The 22,473-nt window shown below is 51.5% G+C and overlaps 1 protein-coding gene across 2 annotated transcripts in view; it reads left to right on the top strand.

The window, feature by feature from the left end:
- GALNT18 (polypeptide N-acetylgalactosaminyltransferase 18) overlaps positions 1-22,473 on the top strand; it is a 299,887-nt gene that overhangs the window by 134,804 nt on the left and 142,610 nt on the right. For both annotated transcript variants that reach the window (XM_080642299.1, XM_080642300.1), the window contains exon 2: positions 14,105-14,297. In XM_080642299.1, coding sequence (XP_080498425.1) covers positions 14,105-14,297 — 193 coding nt within the window. The remainder of the gene's footprint in view (positions 1-14,104; positions 14,298-22,473) is intronic.

Here is a 22,473-nt window from a genome sequence, read left to right as displayed (position 1 = left end):
GAGCTCTTATCCTCAGATCTGAGCCTGGAACCCCAGGTCTCCCAGGAAGGCCATCTCACCCCGTCGTGACTCTTTCTGGGCGTAGGAACAGGCTTGCTTATGCACTTTGAAAATTCATTTTGTAAAGCAAACACTCATGATTCTGGAGGTCCCTGAAGGAAGTTAGGACCCTGAGGATATTCCTGAGGCCCACTGAAGTGGCCTCATCTTACCTTGTGTGCGAGATGTGAGTGTGGCTACTTTCCAAAGCCCATGATTGACGGAGATAGGTAACCAGGGACCGCTTATTCATTGTGTCCGGACATGTAGTGTTTCTTTGTCTGCAACTTTTGTGTGGCTGATCGCTGGTCCCACCTCCTTCCTCTGCCACAGGTGCCTGTGCAGCACAACTGGGTTGATAAAGAATTTACCAGATGGGAAGGACTCATTTCCCCCCTTTCAAAATTATAGTCATGATGGGTTTTGGGGTTTATTTTTGGTGTCTGTGTGTTTTGTTCTTGTTGTTGTTTTGGGGCACACATTCCGCCAGACACATGCTGCATTCATAATACAAAGCACTGAGATACCATAAAGGTTTTCACATCTTTCATATGATAAATATTTTCACCGTCACGCTCGAGAAATGCATTTTGTTTGAAAATGGCCTATTTCTTTTGATGGCTTCTTTGACGTGGTTTCAAAGCTTTTCCTGGTCCTGCAGAGGTCTGAGGTTGGAAGGGTCTGTTTGTTAACTTTTTTCAAAGGGCAAATCCACTTCTTTTCACCAAAATCCAGCTGTGGCTGCCAGGGCTGGGAGATTGATGACAGAGGACAGTAATGAAAAGATGCCGGTGAACCAGCAGCTGTTGGGAGTGATGGCAGTCTTGGCCCTGGGCCCCCACAGCTGGGCCCCCAGGAACCTGTGAGCAGATCCGCCAGCACCCTGGCTCCTCGTTATCCTTCTTCGTTGTGAATTACACTGAGAAATTCAGATGTGGCTATTTAACCAGAGGGAGCCCCATCACATTTCTTCATGCAAATTTGTCTTTACAAGTGTTCTTCTCTCATCTTTGAAACAACACATTTTTAATAGTCTTTCTACATGCAGTGAGCAGCCACTTGGGACGAGAGGCATCTGCGTTCAGGACAAGCCTTTGTGGGGTGCTGTGGCCCACTGTGTGCACGTGTGTGGGCCCATATGTGAGGATACAGCTGGCGATAACTGAGAAACAGGAGCTCTGCTGTCCTCTGTGAGCCTGGGTTAATAGTCCCGGGATCTTGTGATTAATATCCTCTCCCTGCACACCTGCAGAGCACCTCTTACCTACCTGTCAGCCTGACATATAGTTGCAGGTGTACATCAGACCCAGGTACCTGCACTGGTGAGGGTCTCTGAGGAAGGGTTTGCGTTTTGCCCAGGGCTCAGGCTGTGGGGTTTGGCTGCCTCAGAGGGACTGAAAACACTGGGTGGTCGAACAGGTTGCTTTTTCTTAGAGCCATGTTGCAGGAACCCTCCTGGGTGGTGGAGGGAGCCCTGAGCAAGGAATGAGGGCATTGGGGGCCTTTGTCTACTCTCCTAGTCCAAGAATCAGCTGTTACTTAGCTGTGTGACCTCGGCAAGTCATTTAACCTCTCTGGACCTGAATTCATTTATTTATAAAACAAAGAGTTGAACAGGAGGTATAAGGATTCCACTGAACATTCTGTTTCCAAGTGGAAGCCACCAGTCCCTGTGTGAGCCAGAATCCATCATCTGAACCAATTTAGAATAATGGCATTTTAGCACATGAAAGGTTCTTAGAAATCATCTGGGTCCACCCCTTTTCATTTTTTACCCACGAGAAAACTGAGGCCTAAAGAGAGGGAGGGACTTACCCAAAGCCCCAGGAGTGGGTGTGGCTCCCAGACACCTCCTCAGCCTGGTTCTCCGAGTGGGGCCCAATGAGCAGTCTCTGATTCCCTAGGGAATTTATTAGAAATGCACTTTCAGAAGCTGCATCCCATACTTGCTAAGTCAGACCTCGGAGTGGAGCCCAGCAGTGATCTGTGAATTTGCGGCCTCACTAGTTAAGTCTGAGGCTTGCTAACATTTGGGAAAAATACAGCACACGGCTGCCCCTTTAAGACCAGAAGAAAGACATTGGAAACCAGCAGGCTTCCCTGAGAGACTGGAGTGAAAGAAATGGGTAGAGTAATATTACAGAGGAAAGGTATACACATTCTTCCCAGCTAACGCCAGGCTGCAGGTCTCCTAACGCAAGGCTCTGCATCTGCGGTTCCTGAGCCTCTGAGGTACAGGCTGTTGCAAGCTGGCATCTGAAGTTGGTCCGGCCACAGGCTGTCCTACAGCAAAGGGCCACGTCTTTCTCCAGCTGAGCCCAGCTGTTCCCATCTGTGCCAGGAGAAGTGTGCCACTTTCACATCAGCAGGGTTGGCCAGCTAGTTGATTCCAAGAAATGGATGTGTAGAAACAGTGTTTTATGTGTGAACAGCGAGGTGTATATTTAGGAGTCCAGGTGCTCAGCTGTCAGCTCTCAGGGGGAAAAAATGATGGTATGTGCTTCAGAGTTCATTATATCTCCTAGGCAGACTCGTAGGTTTAAAGGGCTGCTTTAAAGTAGCACATAATGGCTCCTATAAATCCTGGTTCCTAAGATACGGACATTTGTCACTCCCTAAAATGAGTTTTTTTACATGTTCTTTATATTGGTTGGCTTGGAGCATAAAAACTTGGATCTTTAATAGTAGCTTTCATTCTGCATAATTCGAATCAAAGTCCATTTCCATTTCCATGAGGGTGTGTGAGCCCTGAGCTTGGCTGCCCCTGCCTGCCCATTAGTCTCAGCCACACCCAGGCCCTGAGCTTGGCTGGCGGGGAGGACAGGCAGTCCCAGGCCTGCACAGGAGTGGGTGGGATTTGGCTGCCAGAGGCGGTCATGCAGTATGTGGAGTTGGCTCCCAGAGTCAGAAGAACTCCTGTTCCTTGCTTGTTGTGTCAGCCAAGGCAGAAGCGACTGAGCTCCTCCTTAAATGCCTGACTTATTCTCCAGTTCCTTGCTGGGACTTGCCGCCTTTCCTGAATCCTAGCCCACCTGGCTGGGGATGCCCTCTCTAACCCTTGCCAACTCCAACCAGGGTGTGGGGCCTGATTCCTCTAACCTTGCCCTTGCCTACGGTCTTGTTCTCAGTGACTTGAACATCCAGAATCATAACTGCCTTTTGTCCTTCCCAGCTGGGGCTGGATTTGACCACCCTGTCCCAAGCCAGGTGGGCTAAGGCTGTGTCCTATGAGGCCGATACCAGGGGCTCAGAGTGGGTCCTCAGTGGGACAAGGCAAAGCGGTGTATCAAAGCCAGTGCCCAAAGGCAGAGGCCCACGACCAGCAAGGAGAGCCTAGCTAACACGTTCACAGGGCTAACCTGGTGTCAGGCACTGCTCCGAGAGCCAACACAGATTCACTCCTCTATTCCTCACTACAGGCAGGTGAGGCAGGTATGTTAGCTTCAACAGAGCAGCCTTCGTATCCACAGTGTGTGCCACCATTACACCAGGGGTTGGCAAGCTACAGCCCACAAGCCAAATCGGACCTGCTGCCTGCCGTAGAAATAGTTTTCTTGGAATGCAGCCACACCCACTCATTTATGTATAGTAGTCCCCTCTTTGCCCTGGTTTCACTTTCCTTAGTTGTAGTTACCCATGATCTACTGAAATGTGAAAATAATAAATGCAAAATTTCAGAAATAATCAATTCATATGTTTTAAATTGCATGCCATTCTGAGTAGCAATGAAATCTCATGTCATCTAGCTTTATCTCACCTGGATATGAATCATTCCTTTGTCCAGTGTTATCCATACTGTAGACACTAGCCACGTGTTAGTCAATTAGTAGCTGTCGAGGTTGTCAGATCCACTGTCATGGTATCACAGTGCTTGTGTTCAAATCATCCTTATTTTACTTAATAGTGGCCCCAAAGCCATTCACACTACTTTTATTACAGTATAAGGATTGTAATAAGAGGCCCGGTGCACGAAATTCATGCACTGAGGGAGTGGGGGGCCCTCAGTCCGGCCTATGCCCTCTTGCAGTCCGGGACCCTTTGGGGGATGTCCACCTGCTAGCTTAGACCCAATCCCCCCTAAGCCAGCAGTCAGACATCCCTCTCACAGTCCGGGGCTCTCACAGTCCAGGACCCCTTGCTTCTTACCGCCCACCTGCAGGGGAGGTGGGAGAGACTCCCGCCACCGCCACTGCACTCACCAGCTGTGAGCCCAGCTTCTGCCTGAGTGGTGCTCCCCCTGTGGGAGCACACTGACCACCAGGGGACAACTCCTGCATTGAGCATCTGCCCCCTGATGGTCAGTGTGCATCATAGCAACTGGTCATTCAGCCGGTCATTCCACTTTTCAGTCAATTTGCATATTAGGGTTTTATTATATAGGACTAGTGGCCTGGTGCACGAAATTCGTGCACATTAAAAGGGGATTAATTAGAGGAAATAATTTAATATTGCTATTTGCCCTTTCTCTATAATAGAAGTGTCAGAGATGAAAGAAAATTAGTAAAATGTATATGAAAACCTTACTCCTGTCAGAGTCTGGGGCACACTACAGGACCCAGAGTCAAGTCCCCGCTCACCCACATGCACCTCAAAATTGCATGAGACCCTGACCCGGCCGGCCCCCCCGCACTATTGGGCTAGATCAGGGGTCCTCAAACTATGGCCCACGGGCCACATGCGGCCCGCCAAGGACATTTATCTGGCCCGCCGGGTGCCGCTGCCTGTCCTGCTTAGCAGCCAACTCGTCCCAGACCCGCAGTGCGCATAGGAATTTGTTCATAGTTTTTTTTTTAAACTATAGTCCGGCCCTCCAATGGTCTGAGGGACAGTGAACTGGCCTCCTGTTTAAAAAGTTTGAGGACCCCTGGGCTAGATCCAGACCCGGCCAGTCCCACCCTTGTCAAGCCCTGCCCGTCAGGGGGCATAGCCTCAGGTCCCCTGGCCCAGCAGCGGGAGGGGGGAACAGCCTCAGGTCCCCTGTCAAGCCCCATCAGCAGGGGGGCGCAGACTCAGGTCCCCTGGCTCGGTGCTGGGGCGGGGGGTGAAGCCTGAGGTCCCCCGGCCTGGTGCCGGGGTCGGGGGGCACGGCCTGAAGTCCCCTGTCAAGCCCCACCTGGTGGGGGGCATGGCCTGAGGTCCCCTGGCCTGGCACTGGGGCCGGGGGAGCAGCCTGAGGTCCCCTAGCCTAGCACCAGGATGGGAAGTGCACCTTGAGGTCCCCCGTCAAGCCCTGCTGGGTGTGGAAGGTGGCCTGAGGTCCCCTGTCAAGCCCTGATGGCCTGATGTCCCATCAAGCCCCACGGGGAACAGCCTGAGGTCCCCCGGCCTGGCGCTGGGGCCGGGGGAGCAGCCTGAGGTCCCCTAGCCCAGCACCAGGACAAGAAGCGCACCTTGAGGTCCCCTGTCAAGCCCTGCTGGGTGTGGAAGGTGGCCTGAGGTCCCCTGTCAAGCCCTGACGGCCTGATGTCCCATCAAGCCCCACGGGGGTGGGGGAGGGCGTAGCCTCAGGTCCCTGGTGATTGCTTGTTAAGGCTCCTTATGGGAACTTGGACTCAGCTGTGGTGCAGCCATCTTTGTGATGGAGTGATGGTTAATTAGCATATTCCCTCTTTATTAGATAGGATTGTTGTTTCTTACTGTGACTAATTTATAAATTAAACTTTATCAAAGGCATATATGTATAGGAAAAAACATAGTGTATATAGAGTTCGGTACTATCTGTGGTGTCAAACATCTATTGGGGGTCTTGGAATGCATCCCCATAGGTAAAGGGGACTGCTGGATTGCCTATGGCTGCTTTCCCAGGCAGAGTTGAGTAGTTGTGACTGAGACCACGTGACCAGCCAGGCCTAAGCTAATCACACTGGTCTGTTACAGGAAAAGGTTTGCAGCCTCGGTTTTACTTCCTACTTCCTGCACTTGACTTCCATGAATTTGAAAGCGGATTGTTCCATGCATGTGCCAATGTGCATTTTCCTGGGAAATGGTCACAGTTTTCATCAGATTCTTAGATGAGAACCCTCCCAAAACAGTAGAACTACAGCTTTAGGGAGTTTTGAAAGCAGAGTTTGGAATAGCCGAGTGCCGGCCCCAGCCCAAAGCACGGCAGCAGGAGGCAGAGGCAGAGATCAGGAGCCAGCTGGCAAGTGGGACGATTCCATCAGAGCTAGTGGGGAACACACAGAGAGGCGGGAGTGTGATGGTCACAGTACCTGCCTTGCTTGGCATAGAAGGGAGGTAGGACCAGTGTGGCTTCATGGTCAGGGATGAGACCCCTCAACAGCTCCTGGCCACCTGCTGGCCTCATATCGCCTGCTTCTTTGGAAAGCCTGGCCAGCAGCCCTGCCCTGCAGCCCTGCCCTGCTTGTCCTGGGCGTGCCTGCCTGTTCAGTCTCAGTGGTGGAGGGTCAGGGATGAGTGTGTGGCTATGCTGAGAGCAGTGCAGGGGCATGGTTGGCTCTCGACAAATGTGAACTCTCGTTCCTTCGCCTCACTACAACCCTGAAGGCCAAGTATTAGAATCTCCCTTCTAGAGATGGCAAACACCACAATGACTGATCTCTCACTGGGCAGGCAGAGTGGTGGCCCCCCAAAGATGTGCACATCCTTATCTCTGGAGCCTATGAGTATGTTACCTTCCATGACAATGGAGAATGAAGGTTGCAGGTGGAATTGTGTTGTTGATCAGCTAACCTGGGTTATCCAGGTGGATCCAGAGTTATCGCAGGATTCTTACCAGTGGACGAGGGTGTCAAGAGAGGAGGACAGAGTGATGTCCTGTGAAAAGGACTCAACCCACTGTTTACTGACCATGGAGGAAGAGAGTTCTGAGCCAAAGAGTGCAGGTGGTCTCTAGCAGCTGAAAATAAGGATTCAAGTATCTATAATACTATCAACAACAAATACATTAAAAAAGGAAAAAGAATCCAAGGAAATGAATGGTCCTCTAGAACATCCAGAAAGGAATGCAGCCCTGCTAACACCTTGATTTTAGCTCAGGGAGACCCTGTCAGACTCCTGATCTCCAAAACTACAAGACAATAAATTTGTATTATCTTAAGCCACTAAATGTGTGTTTCTTTGTTAGAGCAGCAACAGGAAATTAATCATGAGTTGGATAGTTTTCAAAGAACTTTACTGGCATCCATCCCCTCGCTTAATCTTTGCAATGAGCTAGAGATAAATATGAGTGTCTCCTTTAAACAGATTAAACAGATGAGCAAGCTGAGATTCAGAGAGGTTCAGGAGCTCGATGAAGGTCACACAGAGCTGTGACGGGCAGAGCAGACTCAAGCCCCTGCAGCGGGTGGCCCTTTGCCGTGCCAGCCTTGGCCCTGCCTTATCACAAGACATTCTGGAGAAGCCTCTCTTCTTCTTCAAAACACTCTCCAGGTGCCAGAGGAAGCTCTCCCGGATTCACCTATGCCACAATGAATAAAATCGCTGTTCAGAGATTTTAATGGTGTTGGACCGGAGACTGACAGGGCTCCTTTCTTCTGATTAGCTCCAAGCCCTTCCCTGTCAGATTCCACTGCTTTCTCTTCACAGTTCTGAGGATTCCTGGAAGAGAACGTCTAATTGTGGGGGCTGCTGGCAAAAGACCTTCAGCTCATGTTCCAATGCCCCTCCAGAAGGAGGGGAGAGGGGAGACCCTCCACTCAACAGAATACCGTGTTTCCTTATTATTAGGTCTTTTAGCACATCCAGGGGAGCCCAACTACAAGTGGAGTCATCAGGCCTTGCTTTGCTAGATGTAAGCAAAGCACCGTGATGATGCGCTGAAGTCCTCCTTTTCCTCCCTATAAAACTCAAACACTGGCTTCATCTTACAAAAGAGAAGTGGAGGCCCAGGGAGTGGGTTTGCCAGTGTTGGAGGTGGGGCTGGCCGAGGCCTCTGCTTCTCAGGCCAGCCTGCTTCGCTCCTGGCCTTGGCCGGGACCAGGCACCGTGGCTGGGTGTTGGCCCTCGACTGGGTGTTGGAAGAGGAGAAAGGGGAACACAGAGCAGAAACAGAAGCCAAGGGAGGCAGCCAGGGCTGGCCTGCTGCTCAGGGTGAAGTCCCTCCCTGTATGGGGGAGTGAATCCCACCTCCTCAGCAGGGCTCCACCAATGAGCTTTGATGCTCTACAAATGCAGTCTGGGCTTACAGGTTAGGGAGGCCCACGCATCAGCCTCCTTAGTGGGGGTAATGGTGACCTCGCATGGGCAGGGAACCAGCAGGCCAGAGTTTACTGAAAGTGATGAGAAATGTACATTTCCGAAAATTCAATAAGCCCTTTACTTTTTAATCCCAAATAAAACATGCAACCAGGCACCTCAAGAGTGGAAGAAAATTTTATAAAAATCGTTGAATTGTACATTTGAAAAAGGTAAAATTTGTGGTATGTAAATTATACCCGAATAAAACTGTTCTAAAAAAATAAAATGAGTGGAAGAAAGGAAGCATCCTTTAAGAAGTTTTCTCAGGGATACTCAGCAACGCTCTCTCCACTATTTCATGCTTAGCCTTCATCTTTCCAAAGCTGACTTCGCAGCCACTCCCCATCGCAGCCTGACCGTCTGTTCCTGTTCACAAGGGAAGGAAACGGAGGCCTGAAGGGGCTGCAGGGCTTGTCCAGAGAGTGTGAGAGCAGACCCAGGAGAGAGGGGGTCCCCAGAGCACTCTGCTGGGAGGTCGGGAGAGAGGACCATCTGTGCCCGTTCCTCGGATGTCCTTACACACAGGCCCAGCAGCTGTGGAGACAGGCCTGCCTGTCCCAGTTTCTCCTGCCTCCTTATCCCTGGGTTCAGGATCTTATCACCAAACACCCAAAGCGTCAGCTTTGAGCATGGCCTGAGGGGAGAAACAGAAATAGCCATGGCTATAGGACTGGCTGCAGGACAGAAGCTGGGCCCCCTCTCCACCCACCCTTGAAGCCCTCCTAGCCGTCCCCTCTGCCTGAAACAGAGATATACAGCAAACCGAGTAACCCACAGAAACAAGAAGGCTCCACCTCTTTCCTCGGAAAATATCCCTAAAGGGACCCCGACTGAGGGACCAGAAGCAGAGCTGCCACTTCCCATGAGTGCAGGGTTCCGGCTTGGGCAGCGGGCTCAGCGGTCCTTGAGCTGTGTCCCAGTGGGTTCTGTCTGCCCCCTTGGCCGAGCTCGACCAGTCCCCTGTCCAACCCCGAGGTGGGAGCCCAAACCACATTGACCTGCAGCAGCAACCATGCAATGTTACCCTTCTATTGCTTTTTAGGATTCATCCTAAAATCCAAGGAGCAGAGATGGTGCTGGTCTTTTGCTCAGGAAGAGATCGATCGGGGCTACAACCTCCCCTGCAGCTCTTCCAAAAGCCACCAGCACCTCAGAGCTGTCACTGAAGTGCATGGCAGGAGCTGGCAATGGGTCAGCTTCCAAAGATGGGCATCTCCAGGAACGCGGTCCAGGAGAGGACAGGCGGTTGGAAGCGGACAGGGCTAGGCAGCGTTACAGTGTCTGCTTTACTCCCAAACCCATTTCCTATCTGCTCCATCGCACAGTCTCAGCACCGCCAAGACCCTGGAGCAAAAGCAGCCAGGTGAGCCCTCATCTGGGCTGCTCACTGAAGCAGCCACCCTCACGTGGGTGTCCTTCCCGCTTTCTGCATCAGTGGCTTGAGGAACCTCAAAAGCCTTGGCAGAATGTCCAGATGTGTTTCTCAGGCCTGGCTGATGAGCCCGAGGACAGCACTTAGAGCTGCATTAATTGCTTTTGTTGCATTAATTACTTGAAGCTTCGGGAGCTGCTTTCCTGCCTCACTTCCCTCCTGTCTCCAGGAATTAGCCTGGAGGCTGTTGGGACCCGCACTGTAATTCTCAGCTCTCATTCGTGGACTCTGAGTCAGGCATGGTGGGCATATCTCTATTGTGGCCTTGCCAGATGCCTCATGTGAGCACTGGCAGAACTTTCTGGAAAGCAGGTCATGCACAGTGAGGGGTGGAGGTTGTCTACCATTGATCACATTCCATGGAACTGCCTGAGAAGCTCCTACGACCATACTCTTCATCTTGGATAACTTTGCTTACGTGAACTAGATAGGTGTTTGTCCTGGCCACACTTCCCTGGCTTCGTGGTCCCACTGCTGACACAGCACTGGTGCCCTGCAGCTCCCTCTGGAGGGTTTCAGGGGGGCCCTAGCAGACAGGAGACTTACTGCCCCCCCCCCATGACCTGCTGCCAGCCAGGTGCCAGGCACTGTGTAAGCACTGGGGGTCCAGGGAGAACAAAGCAAATCACTGACCTCCTGGAGCTCACCTTCTAGTCGGGGAAACAAGCAAGATAAATAGAAAAGTACATAGGCAGGTGCGAGAGGATTTAATGTTTAGGGAAGGCCTTGCAGGGCAAGTAGCTTTGGAGTAAAGACATGAGGGGAGTCAGCACGAGGTGTAGAGGGAAGTGGGAAGCACCAAAGGCACTGAGGTGAGATGCGCCAAGGGGGCTGTGGGAGGGAGTGAGCTCTGTGGGCTTGGGGTTCACATCACCCAGGGCCTTGAAAGCATTAGGAGAGACTCTCTTTCATGCCAAGGGAGACAGACAGCCATCAGGGGGTCCTTCACAGAGAGGGGCCTAGCATGGTAGTGTCTCCCCCAGCCTGTGGGTCTCCTCAGCCCTGCTGGGGCTCCCCTCCTGTCCACCCACGTGGCTCATGGTGAGTCGGAGTAGGCGGAGGAATTCCTCCCTGCCTGTGTGTTACACATGCCACTTGAGACCCACGCGTGGCTGTCTGGGGAAATGGCCATTCAGTTTTCCCTCTCAGTCTGTTTGTCCCTAGGACCCAGACAAGGGCCTGGCTGGTGCAGAATGGGCTGGGATGACAGCCTCCCCATTATACTCAGAACCCCCCCAAACTCTCTGGCTCAGCTATGAGCTGAGTTCATTGTGCCCTGCTCAATGTCTGCCATGAATGACCTCTGCCTTGGACAGCCCTCAGCCCCCTGGATATATGCTTCTCTGGAGCCACCCTTGCTCAAGTGTGCCCAAATAGGTCTGAACCTCAGAAGGGGGCCACAGCCAGAGTCCGCTCCTAGGAGGAGAGAGATCCATGGGTCTGGCCCTTCACCGCAGGTGTCCAGACACCCCTAGGCATGCAGAGGACCCAGCCTAGGCACTTGTCTGAGGTGTCTTTACCACCTCAGCATGTTAAAAATGGTCCTCCTTTGCTGACGGCCAAGTAAGTCTGATTCCTTACTGGAGAGGGAAGGGAGTCAATCTAGGATGGGTTAAATGCAGGCCAATTATCTTTGGACACAGAGACCATTCATCTGGGGACTAGACAGCAGCAGCAGCTTTCTGAGTCGGGACCTCAAGGCAGGGCCATCTTCCCCATCTGAACTCAAGAGGTGTTGGTGGAAAAGCACCCAGGCGGGGCTGTGGGGCTTCATGGGGCCTTAGCAGCAGCATTTATTGAGCTAACATTATGTTCTAGGCACCATGCTAGGCTCCTTACAGGGACCATCTCTTGAATATGCACAAATGATCTAGGAAGAAGGAACTGTTATTATCAACCCCATTTTACAGATGAGGAAACGGAGGTGTAAGATAAACTAGACTAAACTGGTACATGGTAGACCTGGAGTACAAACCCCAGGATTCTGTCTCTGTAGCCAGTGCTCTTAACCAGTCCTTGGAAAAGAAAGGAAAAGAGGCAAGGCCTCTTTACCTAAAAGATATCAAATGTAAGGTGTAGAGCAGGAGACAGCACACTTAAAGGGCCAGATAGCATTTTCCACTTTGCAGGCCAGATGGTCTCTGTTGTACCTACTCAACTCTGCCCTTGTAGCTCTGAGACTATGTTCTAATAAAGCTTTATTTATGAAATAGGTGGTGGGCCAGATATGGCCCTTGTACCATAGTTTGCCACTCATGGTGCCGAGGAAAATGTGGGGTTTAGAGGAAGCCAGACCTTTCTTATCAAAGACACCTAGGTGACCTTGGATTAGTCATTTAACCTTTTCATCGTTGGTTTCCTCATGTCTACTAACTAACCACTATGGGGTACTACTCATTCATTTATTTTAATGTGATGTATTGAGTCTCTTGAAAGAGCTACGCACTGTGCTGGGAGCCAAGCCACCTCAGGGAACAAGACATACGTTGTCTTGCCTCCACGCCATCATTCAGGACCCACTGCTTTCAAGTTTGCTGAGTCAAAACTTGAGTAAAAAGGGAGAAGCACGGGATAGGACTCAGGACTTTAATATGTTTATAATGCAATATTACACAACACAGGCCTAATTGAGAATCATAATTTTTCCATGAGCTGATCTCATTTTACTAGGTAATATCCATTTAGGTATGTGAGAGCAGTAAAACTCCATTCCTGTTAAATATTATATGATTCAATTGGTTCACTGATTTAGATTTTTACTACCCGCCATTCCAAATGACTGAGTCATACATCATTTTAGCGATAACAAGGGCCTACAAGATCACACCAGCCCTGTACTTCTCTTCAAATATGCCTCTTAGGGGAGAACAGGTGCTCCCTCACTTCTGGGATGGAGCTTTGAGCAGCCACCGCACTAAAGACTTTTGCTTTGTCAGAGAAATGCACCCATAGTTTGCATTTTACTCCTTAATATGTCCTAATCTAGTTAACCTACCTGAGTTTCCTTCTGTAAGGCTAACTGGTAACCAAGATGAGATACCCATCCTTGAAGACCCTGACATCCTAGCCCCTTGCCTGTCTCCAGCCTGTACTTTCCAGTTACCTGGCATCATTGTGCCACGCACCTTCTGGCTCTATGTGGACACCTGAGGGGACATTGGCAAGTGTCCCAAGCCTGCCTCTGCTGTTCCTGACTTTCTTCTTCTTCTTTCTGGCCTGTCTCATTCCGGCTCCTGGCTCTCTCTCGCTCTCTTACTTACATCGTGCTTCTGAGCATAGAAGACATCTCTGTCCAGTTTCTCTGATTTCTGACCTTGAATGGTTTAATCTGACTACCTGCCCCTTGGAATGAATTTCAAAGTTCTGACCTATCAGCCTGTGACCCGGCAAGACCTACCTGTTACCCCCATGAAAGAGGAATGTAAATGAGCTGCCAGGTGTCCCTTGCTATAGCACCTTTAATTACCACTTATTGTGCACTTATTCTGAGCCATATGCTGATCTAAGTGCTTTGTGTTCATTATTTTATGTAACCCTCACAGATCTCAGGGGTAGGTGGGTGGGTATTATTATCCCTGCATTACAGGTGGGGAAGTCCAGGCATAGAGAGGTTGAGTGTTTGCTTGTGACCCTGTGGCAGGGAATGGTGGAGCAGGGATTTATTTGAATCCGTGTCTATGTGAATTCAAAACCTCTGCTCTTATAGGTAATAATGCCTCCTCCATTTTCTTGGAATGTTCCATGCAAACCATGACCTGGTGTGGGGACTGCCCCCACAAAGTCTACCAGGGTCCCATGAGCAGTGCCAGAGTGTGGGGCACTGAAGGTGGATTGGCCATCCCCGGTGCCACAGATGGTGGGCAGAGTCTGGAAGCAGCAGGAGGCAGACTGGCTGGGGGTCCTTGTAGCCAGGTGAATGTCATGTTGGGGGCTAGGCAACCCACAGCAGGACCAGACAGTGGAGAGGGAGGTGGGCTGGTAAGAACCAGGCAAGGGAGCAGACCCTCAGCTAGGGGACCTGGGTGTGGGGCAGGCTTAGGGCTGGCAGGGAGCGGGGGATACAATCTGGGGAAAGAGAAGCAAAAACTTGTTCTAGTGCTGGGGCCGCATCTCTGGCAGGGAAGCAGACTGGGAAAGGAGGGGTTTCAGTTTGAAGCCATGGGGCATCAGGGTCGCATCCATCAGCCTCCCAGTAGACCCTGGTGGGTATATTTCCATATCCCTGTGCCTAGTGAATATTGGGTGGAGGAATGAATGGATAGATGGATAAATGAGTTCACTGAAACATGAAGATTCCAGTCTCCCCTCCTTCTGCCCACAAAGATGGTGCTAAGATAGTTTACCCAAAGAAAGGGTGAGGAAGGGAAAGGGGTTGTCATGGCATATGCAGGGGTGCACTCTGACCCACTGTCTCCTTATCCCTTCTTTCTCCAGAGGCTCCCGCCAAGCCTGAGGAGGCCGAGGCTGAGCCCTTCACAGACTCCTCTCTGTTTGCACATTGGGGCCAGGAGCTCAGCCCCGAAGGCCGGCGCATGGCCCTGAAGCAGTTCCAGTACTACGGCTACAACGCCTATCTCAGTGACCGCCTGCCCCTCGACCGGCCCCTGCCTGACCTCAGACCCAGTGGGTGAGCAGAGTCAGTGGCTGGGCTCTCATTGACCTGTGGGAGATGGGGTCACCACAGTTCTGGGACAGAGCCAGGACTGGGCATTTGGATTCCTGTGTCCTTCCCTTGCTTCAGCCAGGGTCTGTCCTTTTGGCCAGCATTGGGCCAGTCACTCTCCTCTTTCTCCTTCCTCAGCCTCAGTTACTCCTTCTGCTAAGCAGGGGGAAGGCTTCCTTCCATTTGAGATTTTGAGGGTTAATTACCTAATTTACTCCTTAAGGGCACTAGAATCATCTAGCATTCCTGTTAATAAGTAATTTTAGCCCAATTGTTGCATTTTTATGAACAATTATGTTTTTCTATAAATTAGTTTTTTAAAGTACATCCATCTTCCAGGGCTAACAAATCATTACACCCGACAGAGAAGTCTGTCTTGACTTCTCTCTTTGTTACAGAAGATGTTCCTTTAAGGTTCAGTTAGAATTTTTATTGCTCCTAATTATTAAAAATGTGGACACGTACCACCGCTGAGGAAATCTCATTAACTTCTGTGAGCTCGCCCCACACCTTCTTTCCCCCTCTTTCTCCTTATTTTAAAAATGGTCTTAAAGCTGCAAACAACCATGAGCTTATATCTAGAGTTTTTAGGAAAGATCTTGCTGCTGGGTTTGGAGACTATGTTCTTTTGGGGAGGAGAGTTCAGTTTAATTCTATGGACACTTATTGAGCAGCTGCTGTGTGCAGTGTAATTTTGTATGGTTTTTCCCGGCCCAGAGAGAACCTGGCCGGGTTCTAGGGATGCAAGGGCCGCTGAGGACCTACAAGGGAAGAGGAGTATATGTTCGCTTAAAGGATAGTTATTGAGCACTTCCTGTGTGCCGTCATAGTCTAGGAGGGATAGAGCAGTGAACAAAACAGACAGGAATCCTTTCCCTCATGGAGCTTGCATTCTAGTTGGGGGAGGACAGATAATAAACAAAACCAAGAAGTCAACTATGTGGCATGTTAGATGGCAGTAAATGCTACAGAGAAACATAAAGTGGGAAAGAGAGACAGGGCCAAGCTGGAATAGGAGAAGGGGTTGAAGTTTTAATGAAGTGGTCAGAGAAGACCTCACTGAGATGGTGACATTTGAGCATTGACCTAGAGATGAAGAAGCAAGTCATGTGAATACCTGGAGGGAAAACTTTCTAGGCAGAGAGACCAGCAAGTGCAAAGGTCCTGAGGTAGAAGTGTGCTTGGCATGTTTGAAGAAGAGGAATTAAGCTCATGTGGCTGGAACAGAGCAAGCAAGAAGGCTGGAGGTGGAGATGAGGTTGGAGGGGCAACAGATGAAGTAGGGCAGTAGTTCTCAATCTTGGCTGCATGTTGGACTCATCTGGGAGCTTTAAAATGCTCCTGATGGCCAGACTCACCCAGACCAATTAGATGAGCATTTCCAGAGGTGGCACTCAGTATCCATATTTTTTATAGTTCTCAGGTGATTCCAGCAGACAGCCCAAGTGGAGAATTGCAGAGAAGGGCTTTGTAGGCAGCTGTGAGGAGTGAGGCTTTTACTCTGTAAGATGGGGGTCTGTGGGAAGAGCTTGAGCTGATTAATAATGTGCTTTGGTTGTCATTTTCAACTGCCCTTCTGGCTGTGGTGTTCAGAACAGACCAAAGGGGCCAGGGTGAAAGCAGGGAGACCAGTTAGGAGGTTCCTGCAGAAATCCAGGTGAGAGGTGGTGATGGCTTGGACCATGACAGCAGTGGGGCAGATGCTGAGATAGGATTGGATTCTGGGAATATCCTGAAGGTGACTTCAGCTAGGTGCCACAGGGTCTCGCCCTCTGGGAGTGCTGCAGAGACCACACCTGGGGCCGGGGGAGAATCATATCTGATGTGGGCAAAACCCAGAGACTCTAGTGAAAGGGTCCCAAAAGGAGTTTGGGCCCCAGGACTCCTGCAGGGTCTTGGCCATGACCTTGGCCAGCACAGGAGCTGCAGCTAGCTCTGACACAAAACACAGGCCCATCTCTGATGCAAAGCACATGTTTGTTTCAAATGAAAGGGGACATAAGAAGGAATCCAAGGAAAGGGTGGATCTTACAGACTACAGCATGGCTATCACAGCGACAGCTATTCACACAGGGCTTGACTCGTTGAAAATGCCCCTCCACTTGGACCACGCCCACCTGCAATGAAGGCAGCGAAGGCACTGGTCTATTCTTCCCATTCAGAGTCATGGAAACGGAGGAGCAGAAAGAGTAAGAGTCATGTCCGAGGTCACACCTTCACCCTTCATTGAAGGAGGTGCCCTGCGGGCTGTTTCTACTCCCAGGGGAGAGCAACAGGAAGATGGAGGGTGGAGGCCATGCGGCCTTTCTCAGAAGGGCAGGGCTCCCTGGCAGGCAGGTTCCTCTCTGGAGGGAGCATTTACAGAGGCAGCCTGGACTGAGAAAGCATCCCTGCAGGACTCCAGGTGGTCAGATCCCACAGTTTCCTCGTGAGCCGCTGGAAAAGAGCAGTCATCACAAAGAAAGAGGTTCCCTCTATACAGAGCTTCAGTTTATGGAGCTTCCATACCTCCCCCATGGGGCAGGGCCACTTTCGTCAGCCCCTTTTCATAGCTGGAAGAACGCCGTCTCTGAGAAGAGGCAGAGCGGAGCTTCCTGCTCCTCCACGAGGGCTCCCTCAATGGCTCATCCACGCGGTTTTTCTTCGCACAAGTGTTTGCAGGCTCTGTGTACGGCCTCCGCGCCAGACACCCCCCAGACTGGAGAGCTGTTGGGGACCACTCCAAACAAGCATGTGCGGAGGTAAAACAGTGCCTCTCCTTCTGTCAATTTCCATAAAAACATCCCCGCCTCGTCACAAGGTCATTGCTGGGCTTATCCTGCTTAACTCAGTTTGGAAACATCTTTTCAATATCATTCTATTTCAAATTACGCTGGAAAATATTTACGTAGCACGAGCCATGCTTTCTGGGACACGTTTGGCACTTCGGTTACATTAACTCTTTGACTCCCATAAGAACCTCTGGAATAGATGCTAAACACAGTTTTCCTTTACTCCTTTCCTTACTCATACTCACAATACTTCTGGCCCCAGATGTGTAGTTTTTCTCCCCACATTAACCAATTCCCTGACACTGGCTGGGTGTCCTACAATTCAATTTCATTTCAACACTGTCTACCTGGAGTTAGCATCAGATCCCACAGGTTAAAGGCTCAGCACCCCCATCTGCCCTCACTTCACATGCCAGGCACAAGTCCCAGGCTGTCACTGGCATCTGTATTTTTTATCAACTGACTATAAATTGGGGTTCCCACAATCCCTCCTTGGGTTCAGTAATTTGCTAGGTTGGCTCATAGAACTCAGGAAAACACTTGTGATTACCGGCTTATTATAAAGGATACTAGAGGCCCGGTGCACGAAATTCATGCACGGGGGGGGGGAGCGGGGAGGTGTCCCTCAGCCCAGCCTGCACCCTCTCCAATCTTGGATCCCTCTCACAATCCAGGACTGCTGGCTCCCAACTGCTCGCCTGCCTGCTTTCCTGATTGCCCCTAACTGCTTCTGCCTGCCAGCCTGATCACCCCCTAACCACTCCCCTGATAGCCTGATTGATGCCTAACTGCTCTTTTGCCAGCCTGTTTTCCCCTAACTGCCCTCCCCTGCAGGCCTGGTCACCCCTAACTGCCCTCCCCTGCAGGCCTGGTCACCCCTAACTGCCCTCCCCTGCAGGCCTGGTCCCCCCCAACTGCTCTCCCCTGCAGGCCTGGGTCCCTCCCAACTGCCTTTCCCTGCAGGCCTGGTCGCCCCCAACTTCCCTCCTCTGCCGGCTTGGTCACCCCTAACTGCCCTCCCCTGCAGGCTTGATCGCCCCCAACTGCCCTCCCTTGCAGGCCTGGTCCCTCTCAACTGCCCTCCCTTGCTGGCTTGATCGCCCACAACTGCCCTCCTTTGCAGGCCTGGTCGCTCCCAACTGTCCTCCCCTGCTGGCCATCCTGTGGTGGCAATCTTGTGTCCACATGGGGGCAGGATCTTTGACCACATGGGGGCAGCCATCTTGTGTGTTGGAGTGATGGTCAATCTGCATATTACTCTTTTATTAGGTAGGATAGAGGCCTGGTGCACAGGTGGGGGTGAGCTGGTTTACCCTGAAGGGTGTCCTGGATAAGGGTGGTGGTTCCCTTGGGGTGTGGGGCGGCCTGGGTGAGGGGCCTGTGGTGGTTTGCAGGCTGGCCACGCCCCCGGTGACCCAAGCGGAGGCCCTGGTATCTGGGGTTTATGTATCTTCTACAATTGAAACTTTGTAGCCTGGAGCGGAGCCAAGCCTTCTGCTTGCTCCGTGGTGGCAGCCATTTCTTTTGGGATTTATGTACCTTCTATAATTGAAACTTTGTAGCCTTAAGCGGAGGCCTGGGCTTGCCAGGGTGTGTGGAAAGCTTGGCTTCCTCCATCGCAGGGGGCAACCCTAGCCTCCTGCTCTTTCCAGCTCCCTGGCTGCTGCCATTTCTGTTTGGATTTATGTATCTTCTATCGTTGAAACTTTGTAGCCTTGAGTGGAGGCCTAGGCTGGCAAGGGCACACAGAAAGCTTGGCTTCCTCCGTTGCTGGGGAAACCCAAGCCTCTCTCCTGCTCTCTGTGGCCATAGCCATCTTGGTTGGGTTTATTTGCATATTTGTTCCTGATTGGCTGGTGGGCGTGGCTTGTGGAAGTGGCTTGTGGGTGTCGCAGAGTAATGGTTAATTTGCATATTACTCTTTTATTAGATAGGATGATAAAGGACTCTGATGAGCAGCCAGATGAAGAGGTACCAAGTGCAGGACTGGGGTGGGGCCACTCTTCCAGTAAGTGGATGTGTTCACCAGCCCGGAAGCTCTTGAAATCCCACACTTTAGGGATTTTTATGGATGCTTCATCACATAGGCTTGATCGATCATTAACTCATTGTCCAGCCCCTCTCCTTCCTCCAAAGGATAGGAAGTAGGGCTGAAAGCTTCAAACTTCTACTCAGCCCCTTTTCATAGCTGGTCTTTTGGGTAACCAGCCCTCATGTAGGAAGGAGCCCACCAGGAGTCACCTCATTAGGTCAGAAACTGCTCTTACCTTCCAGGAAATCCCAAGGGTTTTAGGAGCTCTGTATCAGGAACCAGGGTCAAAGACCAAATATGAGCAGAAAGAGCTCAATATCTATATATATAAAAAGCCAGTGACCAGAATGCCATAATGACCCAACCAGAACAACCGGTCGCTATGACACCCACTGCGGCCAGCAAACTAGCCGATCAGGGGGTGGGGCCAGCCAGCCAACCTCCCGCAGCCCCTCCCCTCGGCCGGCCCCAACCCCAATGGGCCCCCACCACCCCGATTGACCCACGGCCCCTCCCCCCATCCAGCTCCGCCCCTGATCGGCCCCCCACACACCAATTGGGGGCGAGGCCCGCTGGCCAATCGCCCTTGGCCCCTCCCCCCAGCTGGCCCAGTCCTGATTGGCCCCAATAGGGGCAGGCTGGCCGGCCAACCTCCCACAGGATCCTCCTCCTGACAGGCCAAGCCCCACTCAGCCTCGATTGCGGCCAGGCCGGCCGGACCCCACCCATGCATGGATTCATGCACTGGGCCTCTAGTATATATATCTTATAATTTTACAGTAGCATTATTAGTCTCCATTTTACAGAAGAGGAAACTGAGTACAGAGAGATTATATTTCTGCTTCAGGTCACTCGTTGGCAGAGCTGGGGTTTGAACCCAGCCAGTCTGGCAAAGGAATTTGTGCTTGTGACTGTCACGGTGCTTTGCTGCCTTCAGGTGGCAGTTTGTGTCCCTCTAAAGGGACCGGGGGGTGGGGGGAGGGGGCGGCTGCTTTAACAGAGCACTAAGCTGATCAGTTCATCTGGTTGGGAAGGTCTGCCTCTCAGTATTGGAAAAAATATCTTAGAATGTCTTAGTCAACATCAAACCTGTTATCTGGGTGGAGAGTGATGCCACGGCTAGGGCGAATGTTGTTTTTGGAGCCAGTGGGTGGGGATGGGAGCACCTGGGGAGGAAGCCAGTCTCCAAGAGAGTCATGCCAGGTGACTCCTGCTTTCCAAGCCCGTGCCCCTCCCTCCTGTTACCTGTGCTTTACCCATGGGGACGTCTGCCCCTGGAGGTGTCCTTGGGACCTGCACTTTGCTCTTTGTATTCTTGGCTTTGCTCTTCCAAGTTCTAACCCTGACATTATTCTTGTCTTTATTCCTGGACCAGAAAATGGGTGTTCCAGATCTTGCCCCATCCTTCCTCTCCTCACCTCTGGCCATTCCTTCATTCTCTCTCTCTCTCTCTCTCTCTCTCTCTCTCTCTCTCTCTCTCTCTCTGTGCTAAAAGATGACTTACCTTGCCCCCTGAGAGAGGACTGAACTGTGCTCAGTGCCCTATACATAGGATAAGACATAGCCAGAAGGAAAAATGTCCAACCAACTGGTTGCTAGACTCCATTCATTTATTTATCCAATAACCATTATTGAGCACCTAGTGTGTTCCAGGCACTGAGTACGCGTCAGCCAGGGAAACCTCAAGGAGCTTCCGCTGCAGTGGGAATCCAGAGTGCAAGGCAGGCGATCGAAAAACCGGCCCACAATCTCCTGGCCTCCTTGGGGAGGAGTCACCCTTGCAGGTTTCTAGTTAAGTCAGGGGCTGGACTTGATGGCCCAGAGAAACCCTGTCCTTCTGTGGCCTCTCTGGAGGGAGACGGGGCCTGCAGCGTGGTGTCTGCAGCGAGCCTCCCTTTACCTGTTTGACTCCCCTCCCCTGGAAGAGGAAGGACAGGGGAGCAGGAAGTCAGTCAGTCGGCAGTTCTTTCAGCCTCATCTGGGCTCTTTGGGCAGAGAGAGGACAAACTTTCTCTGGGCACCAGGATACTTTGCTTTTGGGGAAATGAAAATGCCATTCATTCTCCCTGCATTGTTGTAACAAGGCACCTGGCCATCCAGGTGGGAAAACCTGGGGACACTGGACATTGGCTGTATCGCTGGTTGAGCTTCCTGGACCTCAGCCCATGAGAGGCTTTGCCACATCTTCGGGGGAGAGGAGGGTTGGCTTGCCTGCTTGCTTCCTGGGTTGAGAAGATACCAGGACCTCAGGACTGAAGGGGAGAAAAGCTGCATCTCAGCCTGGCTGGGCTTGGCTTTATTGCTCATGCCCCCGGTGCAAGCTCCAAACCGTCTTGTGGCTCCTGCCCCCAGCGCCCACCCTCCTCCTCCTTATCTGTAGGGACCAAAGTAACCTCCCAGGAGCCAAAAGAGAAAAGGGAGAAAACAAGCCTTGATTGGCGGGTGGACTACATAGGTATATCATTTGTCAAAACACATCAAACTGTGTACTTAAGATCTGTGCATTTTTGTATGTAAATTCAGCATCGGGGATTTGTGTGCGTGTGTGTGTGCTCTTTTTTTAAAGTGAGGGTGTGAGAAAGAGATCAGGGAAGTCCTTTGCCTGAGAGATGGAGAGGGAGGATGGAAGAGACATCTTCTGAGAGGTCGATGGGTTTTGAGAAGACAGTTGTGGTTGTGGGGAAGGATGATCCTGGGGGTGGCGGTTAAAGCAAGCTTGCCACCCCAGTGACAGCAGCTCAGGCAGGTGGCATGTGGGTGACCACAGTTCCACAGCAGCAGGCACACGCTGATTTTTTTTCCTACAGGCAGTGGTTATTATTTCCAAACAGAGCCTGGGGGCTTTGGGGGAGAGTAGGAGAAGGGGCCTTCCAGTGCCAAGCTTCAGGGCTGTCACGTTGCCATGGCAACTCTCTGGCCTTCCTCCAAGGTAGCTCAGGGCAGAGCCTCAGGCAGGTGCTGCTTCCTGCCTCTTGTTGGCAGATCCTCAGAGGCTCCAGAGTAAATGATGTCACCTTTCTCTCCCGCAGTCCCCTGAGGGCCACTCCCTCCCTTGCAGGGGGTAGGGTGGACTGGCTTTTCGGTTGACTGGTGGGTTAGGGCCTGAGGCTGAGGCATGAGAGGTTGTTGTTAAAGGACAGACTATTTTCTGCAGCCCTGGGTGGGAGCAGCTGGGACAGATCCACACCCACACACCCACAAAGGAGCCCTGGGCCCTGAGCTGGAGAAACCATGTGTGAACATCCAAGAGGAAAGGAGCAGGACAGGATTATAGCAGAGAGAATGCATCCTGGAGCCGGGGCTCCGTCGTCTGGAGCAGGTCAGAGTCCATCCAAGG

This window comes from Plecotus auritus (genome assembly GCF_963455305.1).
Source record: "Plecotus auritus genome assembly, chromosome: 9".
Classification (NCBI taxonomy): Eukaryota; Metazoa; Chordata; class Mammalia; order Chiroptera; family Vespertilionidae; genus Plecotus; species Plecotus auritus.
Note: the sequence above shows the minus strand (reverse complement) of the source record. Positions and strands in the feature narration are given on the sequence as shown.